This window comes from Ambystoma mexicanum, chromosome 4p (genome assembly GCF_040938575.1).
Source record: "Ambystoma mexicanum isolate Mex_15411 chromosome 4p, UKY_AmexF1_1, whole genome shotgun sequence".
Lineage (NCBI taxonomy): Eukaryota > Metazoa > Chordata > Amphibia > Caudata > Ambystomatidae > Ambystoma > Ambystoma mexicanum.
The window spans coordinates 1146056879-1146080928 of record NC_090927.1 but is presented as its reverse complement, the minus strand read 5'-3'; the positions used below and the strand labels follow the sequence as shown (position 1 = coordinate 1146080928).

At 48.5% G+C, this 24050-nt stretch overlaps 1 protein-coding gene across 2 annotated transcripts in view; it reads left to right on the top strand.

The window, feature by feature from the left end:
* Nucleotides 1-15628: 15628 nt before the first annotated feature.
* The window catches only part of HBS1L (HBS1 like translational GTPase), a 1647668-nt gene continuing 1639246 nt past the window's right edge, over nt 15629-24050 (top strand). The window contains exon 1 of one of the 2 annotated variants that reach the window (XM_069606737.1): nt 15629-15918. In XM_069606737.1, coding sequence (XP_069462838.1) covers nt 15876-15918 — 43 coding nt within the window. In that variant the 5' untranslated portion in view covers nt 15629-15875. The remainder of the gene's footprint in view (nt 15919-24050) is intronic. The other variant, XM_069606738.1, reaches the window with a different exon arrangement.

Sequence of the window (24050 nt, the reverse complement as noted above, 5' to 3'; positions counted from 1 at the left end):
TTATTTTCCAAGCCAGCCCCGCTGCCCCAGGTCACGCTGAGGATAATGATGCACTGCGGAAGGTGAAAGATACAGTGTTTGTTCTAACACTAGCTCATGTCCGACTGGTCGTGGGAACGGGCTTTCAGCGGATCTGCCAGGGAGCGGAGGCAACAGGGTAGGCGAGGACTCTCTGAAGGTGGGGGCCGTGCTGTAGCGCACAAGGAGTCATGTCTTAAGATGGTGTTCTGGTTTTCAAAATGGTTTCCTAGGCCTGGCCTAATACAGTACGTTTGGTCCATGTGTCGGCCCGTAGTCCCCCCCACCACCTGGGCCCTGGTGGAAGGGGGTCCCCTGACGAGTCATAGACATCACAAGGAGGGGACTGCAGGGGAGGGGGGTCTCTTTGACCTGTTCTCCCATACAGGCTGCAGCCTCTGGTGTTACTCAAAGCCCTTGTGCTTCGACCTTAGGTGAGACACTTACTATTCCCGCAAAGATGTGGACGCTTCGTGGCCTTGACACTCAAATTGTTTTTGGGACTGTCAGAGAACTAAACAAGCGTGTCCGAGTTTCTCCGAGAACACAGAATCTACGAAGGGGGTGCTAAAGAGAGGGTAAAAATGTAGTTAGGAACAAGAACAAGGAGCTGCGTTTGCAGAAGTTAAGTCCTATTCTGCGAACACACCTAAGCTCCATCCAATCAGCCACAAACTGGGCACATTAATCATAGCTGATGCCAGTGCTCATGTGCAGTGGCGACTTCGACCCAAGGAAAGAAAGGGAATTAAAATATGGTTATCTTTGCATCTTAAATGTCTGCAACAAAAGGGTTCTGTATAGACATAGAAAGTGAAATGTTGGCCTGTGCATGGGCAGTTACCTACTTCACAAAGTAGGTGCTGGGACGTAGGTTCCATCTATTAACCAACCACCTCTGGTATACATGCTCAGTCCCAGGATAGCAAGTCATCCATGCAAGAAACAAACAAAACTGCAAGAGTACATGTTTGCAGTTCAAGAAATGTTCCAGACTTAAAGACTAGTCAAGCTGACTGCACATTTCAGCTGCCCTGTAAGAAGCAGATGCCAATACATTCTTGAAGAAGGAATCAGTAGTAGCCTCCCCAGAAGACATTATTAGTGAAGAAGCAGGCAAGCTGAGTGAAAGAGAGGGGAGTGAGGCAGTGTGACTAAAGGCAGACCAGGTTTGGACATTTTTATTACACCGGTAGCACGTTTTCAGTACCAAATAAAACATTAGCTCCCCGAAGACTGGTTTGATAAAATCCTAGCAGGCACTTTGAGTGCAATGGTTGATTTTAAGGCTTGATAAAGTTAGCTCCAAGTAATCCCAGGTGGGTGTATTTTGGGCTGGGAAGGGCAGGAAGTGGGTCGGAATGGCATAGGGATTAACATGGCCATGGGCAGTCAATGGGTGGTGTGATGAATCTAGCAATATTGTTGCTGACTCTCTGGGCGGAAGCTTCTCTTACGTGGCCAGGGAACGGCAGAAGCTTCCTAGGGGAAGACCAACTCCAGAGAGGTAGGAAAATATTATATCAAAATAACCTAGCAGTCGCAATTCCACATGACACTCATATGCCTTTACAGCACACCTGAAGAGAAAAATAATTTACTGCAGCTACTGACCATTGATATACAAAACATGAATATGTGACCTTAACTTTGGGTTCTCCAAAATAACCTGTGCAGGACAGAAATGCATTGTGTGGTTAATACCCAAATTAAATGTGGGTGACCCTCTGTAAAACTCAATTAAACCCATAACTTCTCCGTGAGCTTGGTGTCCCTGCTTAGAGTACCAACGAACAAGCAGCATTACAATGAAAATATATAGCACAATAATACTGCTTAACCAAAAGTAAACACATCTGTAAATCTTAGTTAAACTAAAACACATGAGCAATCAAAATTCAGAGGAAAGAAGAGTACTTATCTGCAGTCGCAATGAGCACAGAAGGACGAGGTCGAGAGACTAAGGACACAGGACTCTAATATGAAGTTGGTGGTATCCCGGCGCAAACTGCGCCGGGATACCGCCCAACGCAATTAGCGTTACCGCAACTTGCAATTTGCACCGGATTCAGAGTTGCGAGTGGCGGGGGGGGGGTCAGTAAGTCCCCATTCCCATTGGACCCAACGTGGTGGGGTGTTGCTATTACCAATGGCAGTAATAGCGCTGAAAATGGGCTTAAAGCCGGTGCATTTACCGACAGCTAAGAGCTGGAGGTGAATGTCCCGGAACACAGGATTGGGCGGAGCAGTAAATGCAGTGGTAATAGCATTACTGCCACATTTTCCCACTCTGCCCAACTCGTGATGACCCCCACAGCCTTTTATGCATTGAGTTTGCTGTGATGGGCTGGTACAGAGGTCATGAACCCAGCTAGTTATGAAGCACCGTTTCATATTCTCAGTTTTATTTTTTAAATGTTTTCTTAAAATGTAATTTTTCTTTGCTGCTGGACGAGTAGATCAATTAGATTAATGCGCAATAGTAAGCCTCTGGTCTTGACATAGAGTAAGACTTGTGAGCCCATCACGAACAATGCATCCATAATGATCTCAAGGTTCTTAAAACTGGTGAGGGTAGATGTAAAATTAGTCGACCAGAACACAATTCTACGGGTCTAGTCTTGCATTTACCACCAACACCCGTTTTAATTGGATACATTTTTCGGGAGTTTCTGTTCATCCAGAGTTTCATGAATAACAAACTGTCTCTTAATTGCTGGATGTCACCTCTCTATATCTGACAACTTTGTTAATTTGGTGGCAGAATTGTTTTAATGAAGGCCCCTAGAATTTTTCTGCGTCATTCGGTGCTTCTACTTTCTCTGGTGACACATTTGCAAAGCTGCCTATAGTAGCTCTGAACATGAGTAATGGTTTATTTATTCGCATTTTTTAAAGCGCTCACACAGCTCTGGGGCAGAGGCGCTGTTACAGATCTATTTTTTTGTTTTGTTCTTGTCTTAGTTGCATATTTATAACGCGCATATATACCCAGAGGTTTCTAAGCAAGGACCCAGGGATCGAACCTGTGTTGCTTCGTGTCGTCTTGCTTTCAAGGTGAGCACGTTGCCACTGAGCTATCCTCCCGGGACGAATGGTTGATTAGTTACGAGTGTTGACAATGGCCTACCGCTCCTAGTGCATCCTGCATCTGCCCTAATCTTATCGTTTTTATCTGAGAAGGAGAAACCTGTTTCAGCCTTCTTAGCGGATATCAGACATACATGCCAATAAGGCTGGGCGAAATTGTGAAATTCTGTTCCGCCAGATGCGCAAGTGAAATCTGTAAGATTTTGATCAGCCTCGCCACAATACGCCGTTCCGCCAGCCCTGCGAATCGAAAAGAGCGTTGTGAAGTTTCTTGTTCCATCTTGCAAACCGAAACACGCCACGCAAAGAATCTCATGCCGCTGCGCTAACCTAACACGAATTGAAAAAAATGTTTGCGTGCCGCTGCGTGAACCTAGCACGGTTTAAAAAAAACAAAGATTCTCGTGCAGCAACACAAAACTAGTATGGATCTAAAATAAGCCTGAGCAGTTTCTTGTGTCGCTGTACTAAGCTAGCATGGATTGTGGAAAAACATGCAAAGTTTCTCATGCCGCTGCACAAAACGAGCAAGGATACAGATTTTCCACACATTCGTTACAGAAAGTCATGATTCTATTAAAGACTCGGAGGCGAAAGATTATGCTCTGACTTCTCTTTACTAACTCGAGCAGCAACCATTATAAAACAATAACATGGAAAACAATGACAAAAACTACAAATTCCAACAGAACCCAGCAATTTTGTAGTTCGTTTTCCATAGGTTGTAAGAAAACCACGTGATCCTCTCCTCCAATCAGCATCACTTCTCCCTTATAACCTCCAACAACTCCGAAGTCCTTCCTCTTTCTTTCGCTGAACTGATAAACTTGCGCCCCAACCGGTAGACGACTTGTTCCAGCTGATCTTCTCAAGTTGTCGCTTTCTGTTCCGCTCCTGAAACAAACATAATCCGTTAGAAATCCTATTATGGACGGGTGGGCAATCGCATAGCAATACCATTATTATCCCAAGACAAGATTGCATTATTTCCAACAAGATTGCATTATTTACAACATGACAACATAACTTATATCATAGCGATTGAAATTGGGTGGAATAATCTTTCGCCTCCGAGTCTTTAATAGAATCATAACTTTCTGTAACGAATGTGTGGTAAATCTGTATTCTATGTCAAGATTCGGAGGCTCAGATTATGCTTGTTTAAAGCTTGCCTACCATCAACGATGCTACTCGCTCCACTGGTCTAAAATAGAAATTCTTAAAGGTCTCCTCATTAGACCAGTCTGCCGCTTTTAGGACATCTTCCAGACGAGCCCCTGCCAGAAAGGCAGACGATGCCATAGCACCTTGTGTAGAATGTGCTCCGAACTGTTGCACGTCTAGCCCTGCCTCGGCCATGCACCACCTGAACCATCTAGCTAAGGTAGCTGATGCTACTGCTCTAAAAGGTTTCCTAATCGCTATCAGTAGCTGGTTTACTCCCGCAGGTCTCACTTCATTCGCTTTTTGTTCGTACACTTTCAAGCACCTAACTGGGCACAACTTAGGCTTGTCCGGGAAGGCCATGTACTCCACAGACTTAATATTCGTCTATGTCCTCCTCGCTATGAAAAATATTACCCCTGAAGGTGAAAAAGATTTTCTGTTCGCTTCTAAAGCTCTCACGTCCGAGACCCTTTTACAAGAAATAAGACACAGAAGGGTAGTTAACTTAGCCCACAGTGCTTTCCGAGACAAGAATTCATTGTCCGGCCAACTTTCAAACATCCTTAAAACTATACTCACATCCCACAAACGAGAGTATCTGGGAGCGGGAGGTCTCATACACCTAATGCCCTTCAGAAGCCTACACACCAAGGGATGCTTGCCTACAGGCTTATTTTCTATGTACGCATGGCCTGCTGAAATCGCCGACCTATAATTATTAATGGTCCTGTAGGCATTCGCCTGTGCTGCCTGCGCTGCCAAGAAATTCACTATGTGTACTACATCTGTATAAACGGGATCAACCTGTCTCTCCAGACACCAATCACTCCATCTATGCCATGCCACTCTATATGCCTTGCCTGTTGCCGGAGCCCAAGACTCCCTGATGAATTCCTGAGCTGTGCCTGAAAGTCCTGGCTTAGACCAGTTCTCCCTGAAATCGCCCAAGCCAGAAGACTCAAGCTCCCTGACCTGACCAACGGATGGATCTCTCCTGCCGGATTTAGCAGTATATCCTCCCTGGCTGGCAGCTGAATAGGGGCTTCGAACGACAGCTCCAGAAGATCCAGAAACCAAGCTTGGCCTCTCCAGTCTGGCGTTATCAGGATCACTGTTGCTAGCTGACGTCTGACCTGTGCAACTGTGCGCGCTATCAAGGAGAAAGGGGGAAACCCGTATTCCCTTGCTGGTCCCCAGACCTGGAGAAAAGCGTCCGTCGCTGTCGCTTCCGGATCCGGTCTCCAACTGTAAAATCTGGAGGGCTTCCTGTTCAGCCTGGAAGCAAAGAGATCCGTCTGACAGGGACCCCTGCGGCGCATTAATTCCTAGTCCAGCTGCCAGTCGCTGGAGTCCCTCAGGTATCTTGAGTTCCAATCTGCTACCAGATTGAGCTCCCCCGGCAAATGTTCTGCTCTCACGCTTATTCCCTTCTGGAGGCAGATCTGCCAAAACTCCTTGGCCATCTCCGTCAGCTTCTGCGACCTTGTTCCGCCCAGTCGATTTATGTATCTGACTGCCGAAATGTTGTCCATCTTCAAGAGAATGGACGATTTCGCACCTTTCTGTGTCCAGCACTGAATCGCGAAGGAGCCCGCTAGAAGCTCCAGGCAATTGATGTGGAGACCCAATTCCTCTCTCGACCATCTCCCTCCTGTCGACTGGTCTCCACATCTGCCTCCCCATCCCCAGCGGCTGGCGTCGGACTCTATCACCAGGTCCGGGGATGAGCCAAATATCGCCCGGCCATTCCAGGCTTCCATGTGGCAAAACCACCATTCTAGCTCCAGTCTCGCTTCCTGTGATAGCCTCACTTTCTGTTCGTAAGAAAAACCTCTTCTGAGATGGTTGATCTTCAACCTCTGCAACGCCCTGTAATGCAGGGGCCCTGGGAATATCGCCTGTATCGATGATGACAGACGTCCTTTAAGCCTCGCTATTCCCCTCAGGGAAACCTCCTGCTTCGCTATCATCACCTTGATCTCCCTCTTGACAGAATTGACTTTGGCTAGGGGTAATTTGAGAATGCCCTGCGTTGTCTCTAGGCTGAACCCCAGAAATTCCATATCCTGAGCTGGTTCTAACTGTGACTTCTCCCAATTTATTAGGAATCCCAGCTGTTGTAGTAACCCCGTGGTTAACAGGACCTGTCGAACCAGAATTTCTTTGTCCTGGCACATTAAACATATGTCGTCCAGGTAAATAATCAGCCTGATCCCATGCTCTCTCAGGTGTGTCACCACTGGTTTCAAATGTTTGGTGAAACACCATGGCGCCGACGCTAGCCCAAAGGGGAGACATTTGAACTCCCACTTCTGTCCCTTCCAAAGGAACTGGAGGAGTTTTGTCTGTTCTGGCCGGATAGGAATCGGTAAATACGCATCCCTGGAGGTCTATCCTTGCTAGCCAGTCTCCTTGCTGGAGAACATCCCTTAGAAGATGGATGCCTTCCATTTTGAAATGCCTGTACACCAGAAAGTAATTCAAACCCCTCAGGTTTATCACTGGTCTGACCTTGTGTCTCTTTTTGACCAAAAACAGATTGCTTATAAAACCCCCTGGTCCTTCTGAAGCTGGACCGATTGCATTCTTTGCCTTTAGCAATTCTACCTCCTTGTCTAGAAGGACCTCGTCTTCTCTGCTGAATTTTATCCGTCTTGGCCGCACTACCTGATATGGTTCCCGCCAAAATTCTAACTGAAACTCTCTTACGGTCTGCCTTATCCAAGCATCTGAAGACAACTCTTCCCATATTTCGACATACAGTTTCACTCTCCCTCCTACTGGAGGAATACTTGCATTTGACCTTTCTATTACTTTCACATCTCTCACCTGAGGGACTCTGGTGCTGTTGCCTTCCGTTCTACCTCCAACCTCTACCCCTGCCTCTTCCCCTAGAACGGAAGAAGGGGTTGGACCTTCAGTCTTCTTGTCTCCAAGCTTTGTCCTTGTAGGAGCCTCTGTACTGGCCACGGCTGGACGAGCGGCCCCTTCCTCCTCCAACCTTGTCGAAAACTCTTCGACCGAAAATCTTCTTCAGGGACGATTGGGCCCTGTCCATCGATACATAAGTACTGGCGAATTTCGCCATGTCCTTGATGAACAAGTCCCCGAAGAGCTTGCCTCTCGCGGCTGTGGCCTGCTCGGATGTCGCCATCTCCCCTAGCCTGGAGTCCAGTTTCATTAGGATCGACCTTCTCCTTTCGGTTGCTAACGCTGTATTTGCGTTACCGAGCAGGCAGATAATCCTCTGAGCCCAGCCAGATATGATGTCCGGGTCCATGGGCTCTTTCTTGGCCTTCGCCTCCTCGGCCAGTTGCCAGATCTTGGTGACCGGTCCTAGCATCTCCAGCATCTTGTCCTGACAGGACCGCCAGGATCTGTCGATGCCCCTCTTCACGTCCCTGCCATACCGGCCCAGGAACGTCAGGATTCTCTCGTCAATTTCCGGGGTCTCTGGTACCCCGTCCGGGACTCTCGGTCTTGGGCACTCTGCCTTCAATTTAGATCTGGCTTGTCTACTTAAAGGTGCCCGCGGGCGCCGTCTAAGATATTCCACGATCTTCTCCGGAGGGTCCCATTCATTGGACCTGGGGTGAATAAGCTCATTGGGGTCGAACTCCTCCCTGAGAAGATCCTCCTGTTCCCTCCTGCCTTTCTTTTTAGGTTGGCTTTCCTCCTCTTCCGGGGAGGTCTGGTCTTCTGAGGAGGTGTAAAACTCAGATCTTGAGCTGCTCTTGCAGTAGTCGTCGTCCGACTCGCTCGAGCTAGTGCTCCGTCTCTCGCGGGATCTCGCCATCCTTTTCCCCGATCTGTGGGGTGAACCCGGGGGGGGTCTGGGCGCTACGGCCCCTGCAGGTTTTGTGTTTACTTCCCCTCTCTTTTTGCGAGCTTTGCCCTGGGACAAAGCCGCCAAGCTTCGCAAAATGCCCCTCTCTTCCCGGGGCCTTTCGGCACTCTGCAGCATCTGTACTGCTTCGCTCATACGGCGCCCACTGACATGAGGGCCGTCAGAGTCGTCGGTGTAGTCGCTCATGTTTTCACCGCCTCTGTACATTATAAAGGTGCCTTGTGCAGTTTGCTTGGGCTTCCCCCGTCAATATATGTATTGAGAAGCTAGGCGAGCCCTCATATGAATAACAGTCTTACCTGGGACTGAGCCCGTCAAGTGGAGGCCGTAGCCTCTCTCACCTCCTCCCCAGTGGCAGAATGAGGGATAATGTGTTTGTGGTGACTTTGCAGCTCACCGTCTCTGAGCAGGATTTCCTTGCCTGCGGTACCAGTTTCAGCCACTACTTGGCATGCACAGCTAGGATATGAGCCGGTGACTCCTGACTGTACACACGGCTGTGCGCCCTGAGTGACGGAGCTTCGTGAGGGCCAGGGATCAGAAAATAACTGTGTGAGCCCCGAGGAGCTTAGTGCTCTGTCTCCTTCTCCTGACACGTAAGTTCGCAATGGCGCCGGAACTCCCGAGGTCCCGTCGCGAACTTCCGTGCCCGCAGTGCCTCCTAACGAGGGAAACGACGCCGGAACAAAGGTCCCGTCGCGTCTTCCCCGTGGATATGCTTCGCCAACGTTCTACGCGCTCGCTAGCTAGTTGCGCGGGTTAGCCTGAGTAAACATATAAACCCTAAACAAACATTCCAACATTAATAAAACGAAAGGTACTTATCTCAGCTGCTCGAGCAGCAAAGAAAGAGGAAGGACTTCAGAGTTGTTGGAGGTTATAAGGGAGAAGTGATGCTGATTGGAGGAGAGGATCACGTGGTTTTCTTACAACCTATGGAAAACAAACTACAAAATTGCTGGGTTCTGTTGGAATTTGTAGTTTTTGTCATTGTTTTCCATGTTATTGTTTTATAATGGTTGCTGCTCGAGTTAGTAAAGAGAAGTCAGAGCATAATCTGAGCCTCCGAGTCTTGACATAGAATCGAAAACTGTGCGAAGTTTTTCGTGACAGTGTGCAAAACTGGCACAGATCGTGGAAAACCGTGCAAAGTTTCTCATGTTAGGAACCTAGCAAGATTAAAAAAAAAAAAAAAAGACCTGCACAAAGTTTTTCGTGATGCTGCGTGAACATAGCACAAATCAAAAAAACACGTAAAAGTTTCTCGTGGCACTATGCAAAACTAGAATGGTTTGGAAAAGCGTGCACCAAGTTTCTTGTGTCGATGGATGAAACTGCAACGGATCGTAACAAAAGAACTGCGCAAAGTTTCTTGTTGCACTAAACAAAACTAACGTGGGAACCAAACACAACACTGCCAAAATGTCTGGGGCGGCAGAGTTGCAATGTTAATTTCGCGGTATAGGAGGAAGCGGAATCCAGTGCGGATTCTGCACTTTTTGCTTCACGGCCAAACATTTCCCTCACACCTACATACCAACCCTCCCAATTCAGGCAGGAGACCCCCCTATTTTTCTATTAAAAATACGATTTATTTTGTTGCTTTCTCATAGCTAAAGTCATTTTAACCCCATTGCAATCCAATGGTAAAATGCAGTTCTCCCGCTTTCTGTGATACATTCTCCCTCGCAGTTGCGCCAAAAAGTATGCAAAGAAGATACCAACATGCCAGTGGAAGACATATTGTAAAGTGGGACGATATACATAGGAGCTAGCTGGGCTCTACAGAGCATCATGTTAGTTTTGAATTTAGGACAATTACCACATGCCATCTTCAGGTAGCACACGCCAGTGGGGTTTCAATAAGAAAAACCTCACCTGCTACGTGCCTGCCCCTCCTTTGTGCGGACACTACACAGTAGACAGACTCGAAGGCCGCACGCTGACAGGCCCCTTAGAGACAGGAAGATGGTCCGGCGAACAACGGTCCTTCAACTTTACACACACAAAATGACACGTGCTCAAGGGTATGACAGATGGTGTCAGCTGACTGCGAAGGGCAAAGAGTAAACATAAATAGTTCTGTGGGGACATCACGTGATCGCGGGAGCGTGTTCTTGCGGGATCTCGCGAGCCCACGCTCCGCGGGAAAACGTTCCCGCTTCACAGTTGGCGCCTGCCAGCCGAAGCGGTCGTGCAGGAGCGCTGCTCCTGACTACATGAGACGGAGAGTGAGTTACAGAACTCTCACCACAGCTCCTAGGGCATAACACCACAGCCACTGGAGGCTTCATGGGGGCCCTAGGAGTCTACAGCGTGCCACCGGTGAGCACAACCCATCCACAGTGAAGCAACTGGGGAAGCACAGGACTTGGTCGCATTGAACAGTGAGTAAGCGCCCCGCGCCACCAGGCCGCTTTAGAACCTCTCCACTTGTTGCCAATCAATAAAGACTGTTAGAAACCCTACAGCGTCCTGTCATCCATTTAGGCCACAACATAACTGGCGACGAGGATACCTGAAGTCCCACGGACCCACCATGCAAGGCGCCACACCACCCCCTGCGTTTCTCCCCTTGCCAGGGACACCGGCGATTCCGTGGATGCAATGGGAACCCCTTTTTTCCACCTACTTGGAAGCGGTGGGCGGCACGCGATATGCCCCCATCAGGAAGAGGGCGATGCTGTTGAATGCGCTAGGGGTTGAAGGTCAGCGTATCTTTGCCGGCCTTAAAGAAATACCGGCGGCCGACGATGACGCCGAAGACGACGACGTTTACAAAGAAGCCACTCGTCGTATCATTAAGAGGTTCACCAACAAGGAGAACATTGTACTGCACAGGTTGAGATTCTACACTCGCAAACAGGAAGGGAGCGAACCCGTGGATGACTACATCACCAGGATGAGGGAACTCGCTTCTCTTTGCGCCTTCGGAGAAAATGCAGAACAGGTCATCTGCGACATGCTCGTTGTCCACACCAACTCTAGGAAAGTACAGGACAAGCTCATCCAAGAAAAGGAGGTCACCCTCGATAAAGCCATCCAGATTGCCAGGGCGGAGGAAGAAACCTCCATCAGACGCAAGGAGGCGGGAAGTCACCTGCCCGTGCCCGAAATGGCGGCGCTACAATGGAGAGGTCGCAGAGACAAGCAATCCCGCGACGGCCCCAAAGACAAAAGTCCCAGGAAAAAGGAGGCACCGAAATGCTACAGATGCGCCAGCCTCAAGCACATGGCGAACGACTGCGACTGTCCCGCCAGGAATAAGGAGTGCTCCAAGTGCGGACGCATTGGCCACGTGGCTCCAGCATGCATGTGGCGGGAGAAAACTGTGTCCCGTGTCGACGGTGACTACACCTCAACCGATGAGGATGAACTGCAGGACAGACCCATGGTTGTCATGGTCAATGCCCCCCATGCCAGAAGAGAAAAGCCCCACTGCACCATTAAAGTGGACGGCATGGAAACGCGCGTCATGGCTGATTCGGGATCCGACCTCACCATTCTGCCCATCAACACGTACAAGGAGATGATGGGACGAGAAAAAGTGGAGATTAGATCAACCAGGCAAAAACCCACCGTGTTTGGAGGGGCAACGGTCGAACTGATGGGCTACATCAAGGCCCGCATCGATTTCAAGGGGAGGTCTACAACCACCAAAGTGTATTTTTCTCCCAAAGGTCCAGCCGTGCTGGGGTGGGATGACCAACATAAACTCAGCATGAAACTAGATCCCAGCACTCCGGAACAGGTGCTCATGATCTCGTCAGGAGCAGCGCAAAACTACAAGGAGACCTTTCCAAGCCTGTTTTCCGAGAAACCGGGAAAAGTGAAAAACTTCGTCCACAAAATTCGGCTGAAACCCAACGCCACTCCAGTCAAGCACAAAGTAAGGGCAGTACCTGCCACCGCAAGACCAGCTTTGGACGCCCACCTGAGGAAGATGGTCGAAGAAGAAACCATTGAAACCGTGGAATCCTCGGAGTGGCTGAGTTCGGTAGTACTAGTAAAGAAAAAGTCCAGCAACGACCTCAGGATCTGTATCGACCTGAGAAGCCTGAACTTGGAGGTGATCACGGATAGCTTCCCACTCCCCAGCATCAATGAGATCGTCCTCATGATGAAAGAGGCGGCCATTTTCTCGAAGCTGGACATGCGTGATGCCTATCACCAGATTCCCCTACACAAGTCCTCCCGCCCCCTGACGGCGTTCATCACTCCTTTTGGCACCTTCCAATACACCCGCATGCCTTTCGGGTTATCATCCGCAGCATCCGCATTCCAGAGGATGATGAACTCCCTACTGAAAGGCCTCACCAATGTCTCATTCTTCCAAGACGACATTCTGGTATACGCCAAGGACAACGAGACCCATGACAAGGCACTCAAGTCAGTCCTAAGCAGACTTCAGGAGGAAGGCATTCACCTACGCCATGAAAAGTGTGTCTTCGGGGTGAACAAAGTAGAGTATCTCGGGTACTGCATCTCGAGTGATGGGGTAAGCCCCAAGAGGAACCTCATGGAGGCCATTACTGAGGCACCGGCGTCGATGTCCAAAGAGGAACTACGCTCATTCTTAGGCCTAGCTGAGTACTATGCCAAATTCGTCCCCAGGTTCTCTGAGACCACGTCTCCCATGAGGGAGCTTCTGAAGAAGGGGGCAGCGTACTCTTGGGGCCCAGAACAAGATGAGGCTTTCCGCGAAATCAAGAATAGGATTCTACACGCGCCGTGTCTTAAACCATACAACCCTGAATGGGACACATACATCACCACTGACGCCAGCGCATACGGCCTAGGGGCCACCTTGACCCAGAAAAAGGGCGACACGGAGAACATTGTGGCGTTCGCATCCAAGGCATTATCCTCATCCGAGAAGAATTACTCTACGGTAGAGAAAGAGATGTTGGCATGCGCTTGGGCCGTCGACTACTTCAGATCATACGTATGGGGGACAAGATTCAAGCTGATCACCGATCACAAGCCCCTAATTCACATGCTGAGCCCGGGCGGCACCAAGACGGCCACCCCCAGACTGGCCAGGATCGCCGCAAAGCTCCAAGAATATACCTATGAGATACAACACATTGCGGGCTGGAAAAACGCACAAGCGGACTGCATGTCCAGGCTCCTCAACCAAAGCGCCCCCGGCACCACATTCCTGGAAGACGAATGTGTCGTTGCGTCCATCGGCGACCTGAGGAACATCGAGTACATGGAAATGAGCGAGCGCCACTGGCAGGAAGAGTTCGAGCAGGACTACGCTCTAAGGCACGTAAGCACCTGGGTTCGAAATGGATGGCCCAACGAGAGAGCGATCCCCGAAGGCCTTCGTCCCTACTGGAAGGTGAACGAGGAAATCACCGCCATGAACGGTCTCATTCCCAGAGGTGATCAAATCATCCCACCCAGCGGAATCCGCAAAGTCATACTGTGCAGAGCACACTCGGGCCATTTAGGGTGCAACATGACCAGAAGAAGGATACGCGACGCATACTGGTGGCCAGGTATGGACCAGGACGTTCGGCAGATGGTCGATAGGTGCCACGAATGCTCCAACAGCGACAAGCGCCTAGCCGTGAGGCAAGCCCCCATGCTGCCCACCGAAGTCCCCAAAGGGGTGTGGCGAAAACTGGGGCTGGATTTCATAGGGCCGCTGGACAACATGCCCCCAGAGCACAGATACGGGATAGTCTTGGTCGACTATTTTTCCAAATGGGTGGAAGCTGACTTCACCCCGGACATCACCACGGGAACAGTGATTGAAACACTCACCGCCATATTCCAGCGGGAGGGCCTGCCCGAAGAACTCGTCACGGACAACGGAGTCCAACTAGTCTCCAGAGAAATGGAAAAATTTCTCAAGCTCAACAACATCAAACAGCGAAAAGCAAGCCTTTATCACCCACAGGCAAATGGCCTAGTCGAGCGGGCCAACCGCTTCATCAAAGGGGCGCTGCAACTGGCTCACGCCTCGGGCCTAGACCCATACAAGACGGTCAAAGAAGCCGTAGCAGCCCACCGTCTCACCCCCAATGCGGTCACAGGTGTTTCACCGTTCCATCTGCTGAGGGGGAGAAGGGCGGCATCCTCACTGGTACCACCATGGCTTCAGCAAGTGAGGGCCGACGAAGACGTTGACATGGTTGACGTAACGTGCCGCATGCAGCGCAACAAAGAAGCAATGAAAGCACAGGGGGATTTGCGCCGAGCCGCTCGACACACACAAGTCAACAAAGGGGATCTGGTGAAGATACGACTTCCCCACAAGGACACCTCCACAGGTTCCAGATACAGCAGTCCCATAGAAGTCATGGAGAGAGGGACAAACCACATCTGCACCAGCGATGGCAGGAGATGGAATCTAGAGAGGGTAGCCATGTACCGCAGGAAAGAAGACACTGTACACTCGCCAGGAGACACTGGAGGAGATCAAGTCTGCCAAGAGCCATACGAGAACGATCACCTCCCAAGTGGAGACATCGTAGAGCCGCACCATCACAACGACTTCGCAAGCTCCCTTCCCCCAACTACACCCAGGGGATCACAGCAAGGAGCTGGACAAAGAGAACCCGAATCACCAGCACCCTCCCAAGGACACTTCATCGATCCCGCTCCATACCCGGATCCTGGCAGGCCCCAGAGAGAGAGAAGGAAACCCAGGAAATATGCAGACTTCATCATGGAGTGACCTCCCATTCTTTTTTCCAGCAGAGGAGGTGTGTGGGGACATCACGTGATCGCGGGAGCGTGTTCTCGCGGGATCTCGTGAGCCCACGCTCCGCGGGAAAACGTTCCCGCTTCACAGTTGGCGCCTGCCAGCCGAAGCGGTCGTGCAGGAGCGCTGCTCCTGACTACATGAGACGGAGAGTGAGTTACAGAACTCTCACCACAGCTCCTAGGGCATAACACCACAGCCACTGGAGGCTTCATGGGGGCCCTAGGAGTCTACAGCGTGCCACCGGTGAGCACAACCCATCCATAGTGAAGCAACTGGGGAAGCACAGGACTTGGTCGCATTGAACAGTGAGTAAGCGCCCCGCGCCACCAGGCCGCTTTAGAACCTCTCCACTTGTTGCCAATCAATAAAGACTGTTAGAAACCCTACAGCGTCCTGTCATCCATTTAGGCCACAACAAGTTCGCTTGTGGCTGTGCCGGGAAACAATATTTTTGTCCGGGGGGTGGGCCTCACAGTATTAAAAAAGTTTAAATACATCATTGTTAGAGACTTTTCTGTAACGACTTTTCTCTCACTGGCCAACCCCTTACCTAGTACGCTGTTCTGTAACTATCGTCTTGATGCCCGTGGGTTTAGCGCGCTGCTTCAAAAGATAAAATAAATAAAAGCACGATCTGATCGGATTAGCTGCATTCTGGACAGAGTCCCTTAAAAAGGTACAGTACATTACGCTAAACAGTTATAAGCATGTCGTTGAGCCGGCGGTGTGTTAAATGATGCACACGCTACATATGTAAACAAATAACCGAATGACACACGAACGCCAAAATGCACTTCCGCCTGGCAGTGCGGAATCACAGTTAGTTGTGACGTCTTCTGGGCGCCGTGACGCGCCCAGTGACTGTAGCCCGAAGTCCGCCATGATACCTCTGTGTCTGTGATGCAGGGTTGGGTGCAACGTGTGAGTGAGCTTGGGAAGAGGGAACGCATGCGCAGAACGTGCACAACAGCCGGCGGCCCATGCCTGGGACGAAAGTGAAACACACTGCTCTTTGCAAAGGCATACGCTGTCATGGCCCGTCACAGGAACGTGCGCGGTTACAACTACGACGAAGGTTAGCGGAGAGGGCGGGAGCTCGGGGAGAGGGTATATTAGATGATTGAAGAGGAACAAGAGTTGTACAGGGCCGCTCTACACGTACCCAACCTCTATGCATGCCATGGCGACTCGCACAGGCAGTGCGGCCCCCAATACTGTGCGCGAGTGACGCCCGCCCCCTTCTACTAAGTGCCTTTACAGCCAGTCTTTCCCCCTCCACTGTCTGCAGGAGGAGAAGACTATATATAACCGATTGCCACCCCACCCTCCCCAGTGCAATGTTGGGAGCTGCAACCCAAGTTCTGAAAGTTAGTAAACAGTGAGAGTTGCACCCGAATCAATGGAAGTTTCTCCCAAGTAAGTTGGGACTTCCAGCAGTCAAAGCACAAGTTACGTTTGTCTCGCCTTGGGATTGTCATGTAAATTAGATGGGCTGGCCTCCCTCTCACGTGCACGAGTTCAGCGCTCGATCTGCCTGTAAACGTGTTTCCAAATCGTGTCACCTCAAAAAAGCGGACCCTTCGTTAAAGCTCCACGTGGACATGTTGAGAGCACAGACACAAGTCCAATATTAATTGCACATTCGTTTACTTGTGTTGTACTAGCTACAGTTTCCTCAAAGGAACAACGTTAACATCTGACATTTTAATTGGAGGTTATTTCATTAGTAGCCTTTATGGTCAGAAACGCAGGCCATTTCCTTTTCAAGCTTAACCTCATTATTTGATTTTAAATATTTAATTATGATCATGGCCCAAGATAAGCTTCTGAAAGGCAGTGTTTTACTCTCTTTTTCATTAATAGGGCACATGGTCCTGAATTTCCATCTGGTATCTACCTTGACTTTTAAAGAGAGTCCTGTCCCAACTCTCAGGGTTAATCCTGTAGTAGTGTCACTAGTCCAACAGTTGTTTGAGCCCGTTGGCTCTTGGTTTTTGTATGCCCATAGATAGTAAAGGCTTCCTCCCCTCTTCTTATTCCCTGGTCTACACCGAGTCATTCCCCATTTACCTCCAATTAAGGTTCCTCTGATTCTTTTATGCATGAAACACGCCTTAACATGATAATGGCATTTAAAAATCGATTTTTCATCCATGACCTTATTATACATCACTATCTCAATCCACTCTGTTTCACTGAAACTTGGCTGTTGGACCCCTCATTATGGTCGCTTATTGACTTATGCCCTGCGGGGTTCTCTGCTCATTCCTTCAACAGATAGGGGAAATCTGGATTTATTTTCCACAAACGGCTTTCAGTGGTAAAAAAGCCCCTTTTTTTAATTTGATGACGCAGAAGTTCTACATGTGAAATGCCTGTTAAATCGCAACTTTTCTATGGACCTGATGGTGATGTATTACTCCCCAGTTATCAGTCAAAGTTTTTAGAGCTTTTTGCTGACCACATGTTTTGCCTATTTCCTTTGTGACTAGAGTTAATTGTCTTGGGAGATCTCAACATTAATTTGGGAAGGGATTCCTTTTTGATAGGCTGTATGTAATACGCTTCTCGCAGTACGAGAAGTTCCCAAAATATTCTGCTGGACATACCTTGATTTTATGTTTGACAATTCTGCTCGTATTAATATGGGAGATGAACTTGCTGTGCCTTGGTCCGATCATGTGTTAATTCCCTTTAAGCTTAAGGCTTCTAACTTAATTATCAATAAGCCATACCAACACAGGTCAACCACAATAGGGAAATGGTCCAAGGTTTCTGTTGAAAACATTTGTGACTTTTCAGAACCTTTTGCCTGCCCTTTTAAGTTAGTCGGCTCTGGTATCACTAGATCAGGGGTCTGCAACCTTGAGCTCTCCATATGTTTTGGACTACAACTCCCATAATCCCTCAGCATTGATTATGCTGACAAGGGCTGATAAGACTTGTAATCCAAAAACATCTGGAGAGCCAGAGGTTGCGGACCTCTGCACTAGATGTTTCAAATGTAAGAACAGCTTTTAATGATTCTCTACATTAAACAATAAATTTGCTATCGTCTGCTAAACAGAGGACTTCTAGAAACTTTTCACAATCCACTGAACCTTGGTACAAAGACCAAGTGAGAGAGGCCAAAAAACATTGTGGCCAGTTAGAAAGGAGTTACATGAGAGTTGTAGTCCAAAACATGCAGTCCACAGCCAAACTCTTTAAAATGTGCAAGGATCTGGACAATCCTGTTGCAGTCTACCTCTCCTGTTCCCTCCCAGACCCTCTGTATGGCTCTCGTCTCTCACTTCTCTGCTAAAACTCAGGTCATCCTGTCCTCTGTCCTCTCCCTCTTTTGGCCCCCCTTTGGCCATCTCTCTCTCTCCTCCTTTCTCTCTGACAACACCTGCCAAGGTTTGTAGACCAGTCCAATCTATGAAAGTGTCGTCCAAACACGTGCTCCCCTGCTTCTCCAGAACCATCAAGGACCATATTGACACCCTCGCTCCATCCTTGGCCGATTTTCTGTAATCACTCTTTCGCCACTGGAACTTTCCCCTCTCCCCTTAAGCACTTCCTTGTGCACGCCCTCCTCAAGAAGCCATCTGCCGATCCTACCTGCCCGGCAAACCATCGCCCAATCTCCATTACCCCTTTCCTGAGCAAACTCCTGGAAAATCTGGCCATCTCCCAGATTACTCTTCACACTGAATCTGTTGGTTGACTCCATGTACATCAGTCTAGCTTCAGAGCTGACTTCAGAACGACTGAGTGTGGAGAGCGGCTGAGTGGGGGGAACACATGAATGGGGGAGCGGATGGCTGTGGGGAGCGGATGGCTGTGGGGAGCGGATAAATACGTAGAGCGGATGTGTGTGGAAGAGCGGACAAGTACGTAGAGCGGACAAGTACGTAGAGCGGACAAGTACGTAGAGCGGACAAATGTGTGGAGCGGATGAATGTGTGGAGCGGATGAATGTGTGGAAAGGATGAATGTGTGGAGCTGATGAGTGTGTGTTGCCGATAAGTGTGTGGAGCGGGTGAGTACGTGGAGCGGATGAGTGTGTTGAACGGATGAGTAGTACGTAGAGCGGTTGAGTAGTACGTAGAGCGGACGAGCAGTATGTTGAGCAGATAGTATGTGGACTGGATGAGTGTGTAGAGCGGATGACCGTACAGAACGGATGAGCATACAGTGCAGATGAGCGTACAGAACGGATGAGCATACAGAGCGGACGAGTATACAGAGCGGATGAGTGCGTAGGCAGACAGGAGTACATGCGCGGGTTAGACTGGAGTGCATGCTTGTTTGTTTATTTGATAATGCGCACAAAACCCAAGGGTAGCCGGGCGCAGCAGGTACAAGGTTACTTAAGATTAGGTTACATACAGAGTATAAAAAAACATAACAATGCGGTAAGTACATGTCATTACACGCCGTGTGGAAGAAAAAACTAACATATTACAGTTTTGAGAGAGTGTACAGGTAAAGGTGTGAGAGCAGAATCATTTTAGACAAGGGTATCGTGGTCGTTGGGTGCCACGAGAATTAATTGTCGTTAGTCCAGAGCCAGTCTTTTACCTTGCATCTGAAATTAGAGTAGGGTAGGTTAGCTCTCAGTGCAATGGGCAATGCGTTCCAGGCCTGGGCAGCTCTGACAGGGAAGCTTGCTCTGCCCGCTTTGGATCGTCTGAATCTGGGGGTTTCGAGCAGGTAGTGGTTAGTAGCCCTAGTGTGGTGACTGGATGATTTTCTAGTCAGTCTGGCCGAGATGTAGGGGGGAGCAGTGTTGTTGAGCCCTTTGTGGGTAAGCGATAGTGTCTTGAGCAGGACTCTGTCGCTAATTTTGAGCCAGTGGTGGTCTTTCCTAACGTTTGAAATATGTGCTTTACGGGGTTTGTCAAGGGCTGCTCTAAGAGCGTTATTTTAGAGGATTTGCATTTTATTTATAATGGATTTGTTGGCACCTTCATAGAGGGCATTGCAATAGTCCAGTTTGGACATAACTAATGCATTGGCTAGCATGATGCAGTTGGTTTTAGAGAGGTAAGGTATACAGGTCCTGATTAATTTACAGGTGTACGCTGTAGAGGATGCCAGGGTGTTAACTTGTTTTTTAAGAGATAAAGTGGAATCGAGGTAAAAGCCTAGAGTTTTTACCTCAGTGGCCACCTTGATTGTGTTACCATCTATGTTGAAATTGCGATAGTTGGGACTCAGTTTCTTTAGGTTGGAGTCGGACCCCAGTATTAATATCTCAGTTTTGTCATCATGTAGGCAGAGGCCGTGGGAGGCCATCCATGCCTGAATGAGGAGGTAGATTTTGTTTACTAGAGCTGTGTCTTCAACAAAGTTGCCTGATAGAGGTATGAGAATCTGCGTATCGTCCGCATAATTTGTATAGGTTACCCCTAATTTGTCAAGTTTGTCGAAGAGAGGCTTAGTAAAGATATTGTACATTGTCGGGGAGACACATGAGCCTTGTGGGACACCACAAGTGATCTGGATTGGGTCCGCTGCCGCTACAGGGGAGAACACTCTCATCGTACGGTTGGCTAGGAAGGATTGTACCCATGCTATAGCTTCACTTGAGAAGTGAGCGGCAGATGCTAGATGGTTGCATAATACTGCATGATCCACTAGGTCAAAGGCCGCTGATAGGTCAAGGAGGAGGAGCATAGCTGTATTACCTTTTATCCTTCAGCTCGTCGATTTGTGTCTTGAGGTCAATGAGGGCCGTTTCAGTACCGTGCAGTGGTCTGAAGCCAGATTGCCGTGAACCTAATAGTTGGTGCGTCTCCAAATAGTTTTGGATTTGGAGGTAGGCTACTCTGTCAATGATTTTAAGGAGAAATGGGACCGTAGTAATAGGCCTGTAGTTAGTGGGGATAGCTGGGTCAAGTGTCTGTTTTTTGAGAAGGGGGAGAACCCAGGATTCTTTGAGGTTGGTGGGTACAGTGCTCGTGTTGAAGGAGGCATTGATAAGTTTCGAGATGAAGGGTGCTAGATCTCTGGCTGCATCCTTGATGATTTGCGCAGGGCAACTGTCACCTTGGCAATTCGATGGTTTAAGGGACAGAATGACCTTTTCAGTTTCCAATATAGAGATATTGGTAAACCTGAAGGGGTTACCGTTATTTTGGGTGGGTGTGCTGGGTAACTCCTTCAATGGGGTGGTGTGAGTTCCACAAGGGCTCAAAGAGGCTTTTTTCTTAGCAATTTTAGATTGAAGGGTTGTGATTTTATTTGCTTGAGCATTTTGGATACTACTGCACCAGGATTTGTCCTTGGGGACATTGTCTGTAGGGGCAATAGGGTTTTCCAATTCACGGAGAATGGTGAAGAGCTCTTTGGAGTTAGAGTTGGCTTTACTGATTCTATCATTGAATGAATCTTTTTTCGTTTGAATAATTTCCTTTTTGTATTTTTTGGCAAAGTTAGCAAGTGTGGTTTTATTGTCAGCAGAAGGAGTATGCCTCCAAATAGCTTGGAGTTTGCGTTTTTGGATACGCATTTCTTTGAAATGGGGGGTGAACCAAGAGTTAAGGTGAGTTTCACGTTTACTTTTATGGAGTTTGGTAGGGGCAATCAAGTCTAGAGCTTTGGTCATGGAGTTGTTAAATGATTCAACTAACTCACTAGGGTTGGATTCATTAGAACTAGCTGTGAGAGTTGGTAGGAGAAGTTGAAGTAGTTTTTCAGCTGTGATTTCTTTTTTACTTCTTGTTGGCATGGGGGGTGCTATTTTATTCTTATTAGGTTTGGGAGGTTCGATGTTGGCTGTAAAGCATATAAGATAATGGTCAGTCCATATTTGAGGTAGGATACTAGAGATGGTGATGTTGCAGTTGTGGTTGGCTATCCAGTCTAGTGTACGTCCTTTTGTATGTGTAGGAACTAGGACATTTTGGGTAATGTCGTGATTGACTAGAATGGATTGGATTGCTTGGGCTTGTTTGTCTTCAGCGTCATTAAAGCCTAGGTTAAAGTCGCCTAGTAGAAGGAGCTGAGTGGAGTCTTTAATGCTGTCAGTGAGGAGGCTGGATAGGTCTTCCTCAAAGTTGCCTAGTGGACCTGGTGGTCTGTACACAAGAAGTATTGTTAGTGTGCTGTTATTTGAGAGAGGTATTTTAGCTGATAGAAGTTCACACGATGTGAAAGCTGGGTGTGGGGCGAGTCTGGCAGCTAGATGTGTTTTGGTTATGATGGCCAGGCCGCCTCCTCTGGTGTTAGGTCGGTCGACTCTTAGGATATTGAAATTATCTGGTATGGCAGTCGAGAGGGCAGGACCAGCTGCATCATGGAGCCAGGTTTCAGTGACAGCAAGGATATCTAAATTGTCCATAGACAGTATATCAGCTATTTCGGTATTGTGTGCTATAAGGGACCTAGCATTAATAAGGGCTCCTGATAGTGTTGGACTTCTCGTGTTATCTTTGGCAGATCTGGGATTAGGGTGGTTAGGTCTCCTCTGTTTGTAGTATAGGTAACCAAGTGGTTCAGGACGATTTATCGTCGCAGGGTCTGGGAGGTTAGGATTAATGGCAGTGGAGGTGCGCGTGGGTACTGGTGGATTGGTTCTTTTATTTTTGATGTCATAAAGTCGTGGGAGCCTAGCTCTAAGTCGCAGGTTTCTTTCTTGCAAGTTGCAGGGTATAGAGTTGGTAAGGGCCATTGTTATGCTGATGGTTAGAAGAGTCCAGGCTACGGTACCGCGTGTGTGTGAGAAGCAGGTAGTAGCGTACATATTGTGGGAGTGGCAAGATAGTGCCTGTATTTGGCAAGTCCGGTAGGGACTGGGGTGCAGATGTACTATCAATCTAGGTTGGAAGATCCTGTTAGTATCTGTAAGGCGGATATGCTACAGCAAGGGTTCAGACTTGGAGAGTCCTAATCGTGGCTAATATGCAAACATATTACAACATGGCGCCTAGGATTGAGAGTCCTAATAATGCATATATACTGGGGCATGGCACCTAGAGATTGACAAAGGCATAAGGTACAGCACAATTTGAAGTGGTCTGAAAGTGACCATAAGGCACAACACAATTTAAAGTGGTCTGAAAGCGACCATTAGGCACAACACAATTTGAAGTGGTCTGAAAGCGACCATAAGGCACAACACAATTTGAAGTGGTCTGAAAGCGACCATAAGGCACAACACAATTTGAAGTGGTCTGAAAGCGACCATAAGGCACAACACAATATAAAGTGGTCTGAGAGCGACCATAATGCATGACACTGTTTAAAGTGGTCTGAAAGCGACCATAATGCATGACACCGTTTAAAGTGGTCTGAAAGCGACCATAAGGCACAACACAATTTAAAGTGGTCTGAGGCGACCATAAGGCACAACACAGTTGAAAGTGGCGAGTGTACTCGGGCCACACAGCCTGCGCATGGAAGACAGGAGTGCCTGCGTATGTAATACATGAGAGCATGCGTGGGGCACACTGGAGAATGAGGGCTAGACTAGAGCACGCAAGGCGGACTAGAGTGTCGAGCAGACAGGAGTGTGTAGGGCAATCCTGAACGCCTGAAATTAATAAAAATGCATAGAACGGACCTTGATTGCATAGAATTGCGTGACGTACATAATATGCTTTGGAATGCAGGGAACATTTGAAAGGGCATATATCCTACCACACCCCACGCTTACTCTCTTCTTTACACCACCACTCAACTAGAACACGGAGATACTATGACACCATTCGGTATAACTGTTCTCATATCAACATCTACCGCTCACTCCCCATCACTCTAAGTAAACACTGCTGGTTTCACACCCCCCAGCCAGGCGTTCTCCTCAGTCCTAACACAGCCACACTCGGTCTGGATAAATCCTGCCAGAGCGAACACATACTCCTGATCTCTCAACCACCACACCTACCGCTAAGAAGCAGCTACCACACAAATTCTGCACCAGCTGCACACCTACCTGGTGCGCACACGCAACTTTGAACTCTCTCTACGATCTCTACTGACCCGAACTTCGGTTCCCAAAGGAGTTCAACCTACCAGCGCCTTCAGACCATAACAATGGTATATAAGGCACTATATAAATGCAAAATAACATAACATAACGTAAACTGCTCTCCTGAACACCTGTGAAGATCTGCTCTCTAACCTTGATTCCAGTATTTCTTCTCTCCTCATCCTCCTTGATCTTTCCTCTGCTTTCGACAGTCAACCATTCCATCCTGATCATTCGACTCTGTGAGA